Source organism: Dreissena polymorpha, chromosome 3, assembly GCF_020536995.1.
Source record: "Dreissena polymorpha isolate Duluth1 chromosome 3, UMN_Dpol_1.0, whole genome shotgun sequence".
Classification (NCBI taxonomy): Eukaryota; Metazoa; Mollusca; class Bivalvia; order Myida; family Dreissenidae; genus Dreissena; species Dreissena polymorpha.
Window position 1 is genome coordinate 114,885,547 of NC_068357.1, and position 12,213 is coordinate 114,897,759.

Sequence of the window (12,213 nt, forward strand, 5' to 3'; positions counted from 1 at the left end):
ACTTTCAGTAACAACGATCAGCTTAACGTATATACCATTTTTATGCCCCCGAAGGAGGGCATATAGTGATCGGACTCTACGTCCGTCCGTCTGTCTGTCTTTCCGTCTTTAACTTTGCGTTAAGGTTTCGAAAAATGCTCATAACTTCTATGTCGCTTCAAATAGCAACTTGATATTTGTCATGCATGTGTATCTCATGGAGCTGCACATTTTGAGTGGTGAAAGGTCAAGGTCATTCTTGAAGTTCAAAGGTCAACAAATAAATCCAAGGGAAGTAATAATCTTCAAAGGGAGATAATTATCTGTACCTGCCAAATGATTTTTTAAATCAAAGCGGCGCAGTAGGGGCATTGTGTTTCTAACAAACACATATCTTGTGTGTAACAACGTTGAGCTTATGTGCTCATATTCTGAATGACACATAAACTTCATTTATTTTTATAATTTGAACAGGCGAGCGTTATAATATCATCACCGAACAAGCATACGACAACGATTCCATCTAACGCCTTTATTTAGAAATGGTTTTCTAAGTATTCTAAATTCCGTACGTATACAGATCGGTTGAATATTGTGCTGAAATATAAAAAGGGTGAAAAGTGTACTTTTGTATTGCATAATGTCTTATTCAGTAAGAGTACTTCAACAAATATTATAGGCCTCCATTATTACTTCAATGTCGTTTTTGAACAAAGAAGTGAACACGATATCATTCTTAATTTACGCCGGCTTTCAGACAAAACGGAGCAAATTTTAGATAACGAAAAAGACGCGGACTATTTTTGGTCAGAATACGAGTACTTTATTACTTTTGTGCCATAATACTAAAATTGTGTATATGTCTTTTCCAGAAATTAACATCTTTAATGACGAGATCCTCCGCCAATTAGGATGTCAAGTGTACTTAAAATGTCACGTGGTTTATTATTGGCGTACTACCAATGGCCGTTACATCCTCCTTTACGGGTGAAAACACTTAGTCAAAATCTTTTAACTAGAAAATTAAAAAAGTTCAATACGCGACTTTGTTTTCTCCCTTACGCCTTAAATAAAGAATGTATTCCATATATTAGTACAGATAAACCTATGACAATCCCTATCCATTTTTGGATCCTTATGTACTTACAAACACCAATCAAGGTGCAGAAATGTTGATGATCGTCGCCTAATCAGACATATCTTTGTTCCATTAGCATACTTAATGCCACCATAATGGATCACTCCCGTCTCAACGGATACTATTTAACCCAACGCATATCGCATTAGATCTCATTGTGAGTTTAAACTTAAATGTTTACAAATCGTACTTTTTAATATTTAATACAGAAAAGAACAACTCGTTGTTCACGAGAGGAATAACAGTAAAACTAAGGATTACAAGGCATTGATCTCAGTCAGTTACTCTGTTCCTGCGAGCTTTCTGTTTCAAAACCTTATTAATTTATACTTCGCATTTCTATGTTGTGGATCAGTTATATTTGGTATGTGTATGTGTTTTCGTGTTTTTTCTAGTACGTATATCTTTTGTCAGACACTTTGGCACAGTGTCTCTTGCCAAAAATAGAGGCCTAAATAATATAGGAAGTCGTTACTACCGATGCAGCGGTTGTACATCATTAATGTAAAAAAAGGTTGGATGGTGACGATATTTTCTATACTGCAAATGTCTTTTCGGTTTTTATTTCTATCAAACAGACATCAGGATCAGTGTTTATGCTAATTATGTTATGTTCCTATCGAAATAGAATGCTAACATTCGTGTTATTTTGAAGTTATAAAGCCGGCTCCGACTATAATGGACAAAAACTAAAATGAGTTTATATATATACAGAGAGAGAGAGAGAGAGAGAGAGAGAAGAGAGAGAGAGAGAGAGAGAGAGAGAGAGAGAGAAGAGAGAGAGAGAGAGAGCTCTCTCTCGAGAGAGAGCTCTCTCTCTCTCTCTCTCTCTCTCTCTCGAGCTCTCTCTCTCTCTCTCTCTCTCTCTCCTAGCTCTCTCCCTCTCCTCTCTCTCTCTCCCTCTCTCTCTCTCTCGCTCGAGCTCTCTCTCTCTCTCTCTCTCTCTCTCTCTCTCTCTCTCCTCCTCGCTCTCTATATATAGATACTCTCTCCTCTATAGATCTCTCTCCTCTCTCTCTCTCTCTCTCTCTCCTCTCTCTAGCGCTCTCGCTCGCTCTCTCTCTCGCTCTCTATCTCTATCTCTCTCTCTCTCTCGCTCTCTCTCTCTCTGCTCTCCTCTCTCTCTCTCTCTCTCTCCCCTCTCTCTCTCTCTTCTCTCTCTCCTCTCTCTCTCTCTCTCTCTCTCTCTCTCTATAGAGAGAGAGAGAGAGATGCTGATATATAAAATGCATTGTAGTTGTACGTGTAACACGTGTCGTTGTATGTACAATGAACGCACGGTGTACTGGTTATAATTATGTTGTTTACACGATCCTGTAATAAATTATGTTTTATCGTGTTTTTTTATTTAAATAAAAGTCATGGCTATTTTTTCATTTTATTAATAATGGCATACATTGTAAGAAAACCATTTTTTAGTAAATGTAAATCATTAAGTATTACATTTGATTGCTTATCGCTTACGGTGCAGCACACTATATAATACCACTGCGGATTAATTTATTGTGTCAGAACCTACTGTGAACTTACGTTTAGAAAAACCTTAAAACTACTTTCACCGACTGAAATATACATGTAAGTGGCAGTGCATGAATCAGGAACTTGAGTTGAAAAGAAAATATCAAATATACGTTCATTACATTCAAAATATACGCAGCATGTAAATGTGACCTTGTCATTTTGAACATCAACTATACGAAAGTTACATGCTTGAAAATAAAAATAAAATAAAACCAGAAGTAAATTGGCGTTACAAACTCACACAAGTATATCTTCTTTCATTTGCCAGGTTTATGAGAAGAGGTAATACGTTAATTACCCAGACGCAATTCGAGTCCATGGAAACATATATATGTCGGTAATAGCAATATCTGCAATGCCATATGTATTTTGCTTGTGTTGCTGTGACTGAGATCGTTTATGACAAATTATGTGGTAATCCTGAAAACAGCGAAGGTCATTTCTCTCAACGATCAGGTGATGTTTATCTTAGCCTAACAAAAAGCCAGCAACAAACTACACTTCTTTCGTTTCCTTCTTGCCATTGGCGATATTATACCTTCAAATTGTCACGCAGACACTTTGATTTTCATGTGTATATCAAAGAACTTCTTTGTTATTACACACTGTATGATCCTTAATATTTCTATAAGTATTTCCCACCTGAAAATCTTCTTAAAGCTATACAACAATTAACATATATACCATATTTGTATTGCAATTATTTATCGAAGGTGTTTATTTAAGGCATAAGAACTAGGTGGTTATTGTGTTAATCATCAGCGGTATAAATCATTAAGAATTAAAAATGTGAGCATTAGGCCGATTGGCTTTAGAATAAGTATCCGAACGACAAAACCGTTCGATCTCACAACAATATTGGAAGGGTTCATCTGCCATTACATACCTGTTTCTAAATGAAATTGTATAATAACAATTGTTTATAGGTAAGTAACAACTCCATGTTGATGAATTCAAATCGCATTTTATTTCTGATGTATTTTTGTATTTCATCGTTAATGCACATACTTTGAAATAGTCAGTCCCTTTCAAACACTTGTTGTGTATAACGGACAAGTGCTTTCTGCTTTGCAAAAACGAATATTATTTCATCTTGCTCAAGTTGTACTTGCCGAAGTGCGTACGACTGTGTTGGAGCCTCGTTTATCTTCCTATGCATGCGTGATTGTATTACATGGAACCTATAATAAATTTGCCTTTCTAACGCAAATACTTACACGCGGTGACAACCCTGGCAGGTGTGCGATAATTTCCGGCGTGAAGACTTTTTTTGTCGAAAACACATGTTGGCACCTGAGCTGGTTTTGCTTATAGAACATTCTGCAAATAATTGTCTTCGTTAAGAATAGTAGGCAATAAAGAATATGATTTATTTATATTGCATTACTAACAACTATTAGGACCTTCGACAACGGGGTTAGTGATCTATACTCACGTGAATTCGGGTTTATGAGTGCGTTTATATGTGAGTGTTTGATGGCTATTTTGTGCGCGTTCATCTTTTGCATTCTTATGACGACTGTTCGAGATACCATGAAGCTCAATTTTAAAGAGACCGTACGGGCAGCGGTGTAACTTTAGGAAACCCCAACTGTCAAGTATGTGAGTAACAATTTAATTCAGAGTTTAATTCAATCAAGTCCACCTCGGTAAGAACCGAATGTTCCAATCACTGTTCTAGGTAAATAGCCACGCGATACTTAAATCGGGCCATTCAAAATTATTATATTCTGACATATGTTGAAGTAATTTGGAAGAAAGATTATGAATTTGTTTACACTTAGGGTGAATAATTAAGTTAAGTTGTAGAAGCATCCGGGAAGATTCACATGAGGCTCATGAAAGTATTTGTCATTCAATCAATCGGTCGACCCATCAATCAATAAATTAATCAATCAATCCATCGGTCAATCAAGTTTTAACTCAAACCGCATCGGAGACGCATATTTGGACCCACTCATAGGATATGCCTCTACAGTACAACTGATGACTGATGTCTCTACGGCATACTAGTAATTGATGCAGTCTACAGGTCATTTAATTTTTTATTAGATCTTTGCAATCATTTAACAGCGTTAAGTCAACAAAATATATAATTCTCTGTGTTAAAAATTAACAGGCTTTCTAACTGACAGTTAAATAGAGACTTTCTATGGCGTCATGCCTTATTGCGGCGTCATGCCTTACAACATGATAATTTCTTATTTTTGTCATGTTGACTTAATGATATATTACTATTTATTTAAATAAATCGACTTGGATACGGAATTAAATATGTGTGGACTGATAGTAACATTTTCTCAAATGAGCAGTGGACATACTCTGTACAAAGTTTCAAGAGGAGAAAATCAATCAGGAAGAGGATGATAATGATGATAGTATTGAAATTGACAATTTGCTTGATGAAGTGTGTGATGATCAGTGAAATAACGTCTGTTTCCTTACTATGAAAATGAAAAAAATGGCAAATTAGTAAATTTTTGTTTTAAAAGTATAAAATAATAATACTAATAACTATTATTATAATGAGTATTGTTAATATAACAATTTTAATCACAATAATAATAATAATACTAGTAACTATATTTAAGATGATGCAGTTGTCAGGTTTACATATCTTCTAAGTTTAGTATAAATCGGTCTATTATTTGCCTGAGAGATGAATTCCAAGGTTTGCTATCTCTTTATCATCATTATTATTATCACTATTATTGTTATTATTATCATCATGGTAATTATTGTTACATTGATTATAGTCATTATTGTACCGAACGTGTTGGCATATTGTTTGATCGAATAATGTGATCATGATCTGAAATGATATGTTTGACACAATATACGTATGTTAAAGGAATATGTATGTGAATCATATACAAATATGTGTAAAACATATATGTGTCACATATATTTTAATAGAAAATATAATTATAAAAACATAATGGAAGGAATGATTACATTCTTTTTTTTATAAAGAAATGTTAAAATAATTTGTTTTCTAACAAAGTGTGCTTTTTGTATTAAAGGTAATCTAAAAAATATATTAAAAACGTTTTAAACTCATATATTTTAAAGTTAAATTTCTCCGCAACGCCTCGCTAGTCAATTGCAAACAATGTGTCATGAGACTCAGCGGATATGGAGGATTTAAAAAATAGGGGGACAAACGTGTTCTTTGCTCACGGCCTAAATTATTTCTACAAACAATTTTACTTGGAGGACAGTGATATAGAGAATAATAGGTTAGTGTTGATTATAGATCAGGTTTATCATGCGAGGCTTAGAAAACAAAAAGCACGAGCCTTGGCTATAATCAACACTAACCTATTATTCTATTTATCTCACTTTTTTATTCAGTAAACCTTTTTATTTTAACAAAATTAGTTTTCATTAGTGTTTGTCGTACTTTGATAATGACTGTAGTGTAACCAAGGTCAGTGTATGACTCCGCGTTCCAAAAATAACCGCTGATCAAATTGTCATTTAAAAAATCAGAATATCGTTCTGTGACAAAGAGTCGTGCGTTACTAATAACAATTTTATTCATATTGAATTGCAAATCTAAAAGTTTTATAACATAAATATAACATTTAGTTGTTATATACAAGGAACTACATTTGTATACAACGTAGCCTAACACCACACACAATTCACTTTCGATGTTCAAACTATCAACTAGAACACGAGGTGCAAAACATTTGCTTCTTTGTTGTAATATGTGGTTATTTCGTGACGAAATAACAATAACAACTTGGATTTAATATAATTATTCACATTAAAATTTTGAATGTGGAAAGTGGCACCAAAGAATTGTGAGGCAAAGTTGTTCGAACGACAGAAAGACATTTGCTGGTGAAGTGACTGGGTGGGACGAACATCAAGATCAACTTGTTCAACGGTAGACAGTGGTTGTGTAGGCTGCATTTCGACCATAGTTTCAGTGCATGAAGGTGAACAAGAGGAAGCTGTTTGGTTGTTACATTTACTGGACTGAGCAAGAATGTTGCAACACTTTTGCTGCTGTTCAACAGATATGGTGGAATAATTGGTTATGGACTGGACATTTTTGTGCCCTGTTATGGCCATGATTTCAGTGGGTGGAATGTTTGCATTTCGAAGTTTTTGGACCAGGAATTTGCGAACTGAGTGGTTGGTTATTCTCTTGTGCTCGGGAAAGCCGGTGTCTTTTGCCATGGCCTTCAGCATCTGACCCAGCTTGTTAACACCCAATTGTTGACGCAAGAACCACTGGGATGCAGTGTCAATTGTGCGTGTTGCCAGGTAGAAAGGGTGCTGATCTGAAAAAAAATCAGATGGACGCATATTCGAGTACAGCTTGTAAATTAACACGGTATTTCTTGGTCCAGAAGTGCCGAACATCTTGGGAGACACTTTTCTTATGTCAGCGATGTTCTCTCCTGTGCGCGTTTTCGTTTGCCGCTCGTTCAACTCGAGATACTCGACACCATTCGAGTCTACACGGAGGCGGACGTCTCCTCACCTTAAAAAATACAAGAATCTTAATTTAATGTCAGATATGAACAATAATAAAATACAGCATTTAAGTTGAAGCGGATGTACTTTGTGAATGGGGTGAAAAAATAATGAGAAAAATTGATACATATTTTGTGTGTTTGTGTGTTAAAAATGTTTCTTACCGCAAATTGTATTGCTCCGTTGTTCCTCGCAAGCCAAAATGAAGGCAGTTGTTCAACCAGATTGTATTTAACAAGGCCTTCGGAGACTCGGTGCCAAGGATCCCCTTCTCCCAGAGCAGATCGATGTCGGTATCACTCAGCGGATGGGCCTCCCTAGGACGGTTTCCCATACCCTTAATTGGTGATTTATATTTATTATACTGTTTCATTTAACTTTTTGACTATATTTTTTTATTTAAATTTATTTTTTTAGTATTCTATCTTTCGTAGGCTTACAGTATTACTTTTAATGTGACTTTTCGACATTTATTTATTTACTGCAACTTTATGTCGACAGGGTATTAGTTTCGTACAGACTACACTTGGGATTTTTTCCCAATTTTGTCATAAATGATACGTTTTCTGTTGAATATGTTATTTTGCCAAATTTCTTTTAGTTATAACCGTTCATCTCAATTTTACCTGTTTCTTAAGACTTTTTTTCTTTGCATTGTAGGTGTCCCTTGTGAGTGCAAATTGGGCTCCAGTCCCTGTCATGACTGAACATCCATAGCGATGTCGTTTCAGGTACCTGTCAACACTAGCAATGATGCCACGGATGACGCTCGGTTCAAAATCTGTGTCATTTGACTTTTTAAGGGACAACAGGAAAGTGGCCAAATACTCATCAAGAAGAGTTGGTTCTATGTGGTGGATTTCTTTTGATTCAGCTTTTGACATTAGAAACCTTTTAAATTTGTTTATGTCAGACAAGGTCTTCGCTACAGTCTTTTTTTTCATTTTGGACAATGAAATCACCAACATCAGTGAGGTTAACATCTAAGAACTCTTTATTCTCATGTAGATCTAAAGTTGGGGGGAAGACATTGCTACTGGATGGTGCGTTACTACTGGGGCTGGTTTGATTCTCAATGGTCAATTCAATTTCATTTGTGAACAAAATAGATGGATCAAACCCATATTGTTCCTGGAACTGGCTTAGTGTTAATTCCATTTCAGTTGCTTGTTGATCATGTTCATTATTTAATTCATCCCAAGTTAATGAGAAATTGACTTTGTCAAATTCGTCAGAAATTTTGAGGGGTTTACAATTTCGCAGACGATTGTGTTCTATAGTCAAAGGGGAGCAACTCGAACTGACTACGTCAAAGGAGAGCAACAACAACAGAACCTTTTTGCAACATAGTGTTAAATTTTCTAATACTAGAAGTTTAGTGACAATAAATGACAACAAAAACGTTTTTTTTTACTTGTATTTGTTTTAATGTAATTAAGATTGACAAACATTTGAGATTGTTTTTATTATTGATGCACTTGGCAAATACAGGTGACGAGGTGCGTGGGAAAATGTAGTCCCGGTGCGGCAGTTGATGACGTCATTTCGTGCCATTGATTATAGCCTTGCCGTTGATTATAGATGAAATTTAATAAACGGGGCTTTAATCAACCGAATTCGCTGTAAAGGTGGGATAAAATATTTTATAGGATGTCAATAACAAACATTTTCTTATCGCATGGGATAACGGAAGTTTCAGCATCAATCATACACTTGTTTTTAAAAATCGAAATGACATTGTTAATTGTACATTTTTAACTCGGCAATATTTACTTGCAATCGGAATTAAAACATGCCCTTCGTATTTTCTTTAGGAGTTCGTGTAAACAAGTTAATGGATTTAATCTAAACAAAACACAGCAATGCCAGCATTTTGATAACAATATCAAACATTTTTATAATAGAGGCAAAAAAAGAAAGCCAGAGATTAAATTATATTTGTTATAATGAATGTGTACAGACAACTGAAATGTTTAAACTGTGGATCAAATAAGCATATATTTAACATTTCGTAAAACTCATAATTAATTAGCATACATTAGTAAAACTCATAACACTCCAATATGTGCATAGAAGTTATTTCATAACTATTTTCAGTTTAAAAGACGTTGGATATTGAGAAATAATAATAACAGAAGTATCGTTTGGTTTGAATGGTAAGTATCTAAAACAACCAATCAGACTGAGTATATACTAGACATTGAACGTTGTTTAAATGTTTTATATTTTAGTACATAAGATGAAACGATATTACAAATACATCCGAACTGACATTACACTTGTGGGGTCTTGTGTCCCGTTCAGCGATATAATATCAATGGCTTGATGCTGCTGATGCTTCTTTTGTGTAACTATTGATCAATAAATCTTATTATGTGGAGGCAAATGCAAAGTAAGCAAATGCATGCATGTACATGTATTTAATTTAATAAACAGGACAAGTACGAGCATATTTAGACTAGGTATACATTGAAAACAAGGACCCATTACACATGCACCACCATTGACAATTTAAAATAAATTGCTTTTTAAAATACTATATACACATGATACATATAAATAATAAATGATAACAAATGTATTGTGTAATTTAACGCTACGATTCACATTAGACTTCTGGCGTCAAACGAGGGATCGCGTCATATCGATCATACGACACGCTGACACAAGCAAACTGCAACTGGCTTATCGCCTCACAAGCACAGCGTGCAGTTCTTCGATACACTTGACACTCTGGGAGAGCATCAGGTATTTGAAATACGTTTGGCAAGGCGTAAAGGTGCTATGACTGATGAGTGATTAACACATTTGGGACTATTTGAATGTCAAAAAAGCAGGCACAAAATGTGTTGTGAAAATAATGCAACGTAGTTAAAGTAATTACGTTTTTAACACGTTTGTTTATCAGAAAGTTATTATCGAGGAAATATTGTTCATCCATCTTTTTTAACAGGATGTTATATGCAATAAAACAAACGATAAAACTTTAAAAAAATAACATTTGCAATTAAATAATATACGTTATTCTTTAATTCTGTTCAAATACACAGATACCGATGGAGATTAACAGTTCATATGTGAATCAAAGCGGGATTGTCAACCATGATTTTTCCGTAAGTGTGATTATTTCATCGAAAGTTTGATGTATTATAAACTTGGTATTTATTCAATTTATCAAGTAAATACTTTCAAAATAAACACTTTCAGTTTATTGCTTTCGTTAAAGTACTGATTATAATCCAGTTATTGGTTTTTTAATCATTAATTTTGAATACTTAATTTATTATATCAATTTAAGTATTTTAAAAGAAAATTTATTATTTATTTGTAATATTAACTTAAAATTCAAACAATGCGGAAATAATTAAGATTGTTATAATGCTGTCTTATGAAAGAGATAGGTATGTATATTCTAGTTACATGCAAAGCTAATCAGTACGCTCTAGCAAAATATACACTATCATATGGTTGTAATGCGTTCGTGGAAAACTGATTCCATGAAGTAATTAAGAAATGATTCAATGTGTGTGTGTGGGGGGGGGGGCGGTGTTTGCGGGCAACGCTACTCTGACAAAGCTATGTATTAACAATATGTTAATACAACATGCATGGTTTTAGCTTATTGATATCCGACCTGGACAACACGTTAAGACAGACACTGTTGAGAACAATGCTTACCGCATTCTAGTACCAAATACATTTCCTTTATATATTATACATTATATATATTCCTATCGAAATAGAATGCTAACATTCGTGTTATAGTATATATATATATATATATATATATATATATATATATATATATATATATATATATATATATATATATATATATATCGTTGTTAAGTTTTAAACTTTAATATTATATTTATAAGTATATATAAAAGTATGTTTTATTTTCGAGATAACTATATGAAAATCGAGTAAAAGCACTTTATAAACATTTGCCAATATTCACACACACGTATAACTGCCTTTCATTTAGCCTTTAGACTCTGTAAACTCTGTAATGTTGGGCGATACATATCAAAACCACCGACTGAGACGTTATGTTTTTTAGTATTTGCATTATTTATGTACAGGGTCTGCTCACTGTGACACTGTGTTTTTCACAACATCAAGGGATATCAATCAATAAACCTCATTACGCAGTAATTATTATTAAAAAACTATCAACTTACACGCTTCTCGACGTCAAAATCTAAATGACATAATATACTGAAATACTAAACTATATAAATACTGAATTATTTTATTTCACAATGCATATAACATCGGCAACATTAATTGCAAATTATGAACATAACTCTGTAGTACTGACACACATATGATATTACGCCATATTTAATGCGTCTATTATCAAGATTATTCATTGTTTTGGCTATAGCAATATTAAAAGGCTAAAATAAAACGATACAACTAAAGATTAATCTAAAAATTAACATACAACACCAACGAATAAGATATGTAAATCAACTTATTTGTCATGCTAATTTAAAACAAATAGTATGTGATTATTGCGTATCATTAATTCGTCCACTTATTGCATTTAATTTGGTAGTGTTTTGCTGAGGCCAAGAAAACAACAAATAATTGTCTTCATCAGATTCACATAATGGATGAATGTATAGTTCAACTTTTTCCTATAACGTGTTGGTTTGTTGGCAGAACTGATTCTCTGGAGATCATGCTGATGCGCTCTTGAGCAAGTCACTTCAGGGGGCAACGCCTGCTGTGGCTAAGCAGGCCGATTCGGGAGTGGCAGTCATTGGTGCATTTAACGCACAAACAGGGGCCTGCAGTTGGGAGAAGGGCGGCGCGCGCTTTTCAAAGGCTACTCTTTTGAATTGTATGCTCAAATCTTCCAGCCCCAGCTCCCTAAATTCCTCAATGTTTTGACTGTCACAAAGCGGTGCGGTCTTTGGACAGGATCTCCAGGTCACTGTAGCGATGCCACTGGATTTGAGGCCCCTTTTTCAGACAACCTTGTACCGTAGTGCTGGGCGATCCGCGAGTCGCTTTCCAGTTGCACGCTGTCCGTAACGTCGTTTGGTAAGCGTCCATATTCCATTCTGAGTACG

The 12,213-nt window shown here is 34.5% G+C and overlaps 1 protein-coding gene across 1 annotated transcript; it reads right to left on the reverse strand.

Annotated features, from left to right (window-relative positions):
* Positions 1-6,908: 6,908 nt before the first annotated feature.
* On the reverse strand, positions 6,909-12,203 carry LOC127872510 (uncharacterized protein KIAA1958-like). Its single transcript, XM_052415835.1, has 4 exons — positions 12,125-12,203; positions 7,756-7,910; positions 7,294-7,466; positions 6,909-7,136 (listed from the first exon to the last, which is right to left on the reverse strand). Exons 1-4 carry the CDS (start codon positions 12,201-12,203, stop codon positions 7,133-7,135), a joined length of 411 nt encoding a protein of 136 aa, XP_052271795.1. The 3' UTR covers positions 6,909-7,132.
* Between the last annotated feature and the right edge of the window lie 10 nt (positions 12,204-12,213).

Excerpts from the sequence above, each read along its gene's own strand:
- LOC127872510 (XM_052415835.1), bottom strand. The coding sequence starts at position 12,203 with ATGGAATATGGACGCTTACCAAACGACGTTACGGACAGCGTGCAACTG. Across the intron at positions 7,911-12,124 it reads GCGGATCGCCCAGCACTACG|ATTTTGAACCGAGCGTCATC; the intron begins GTACAAGGTTGT and ends CAAATGACACAG. Across the intron at positions 7,467-7,755 it reads AAAAAAGTCTTAAGAAACAG|GGTATGGGAAACCGTCCTAG; the intron begins GTAAAATTGAGA and ends TCACCAATTAAG.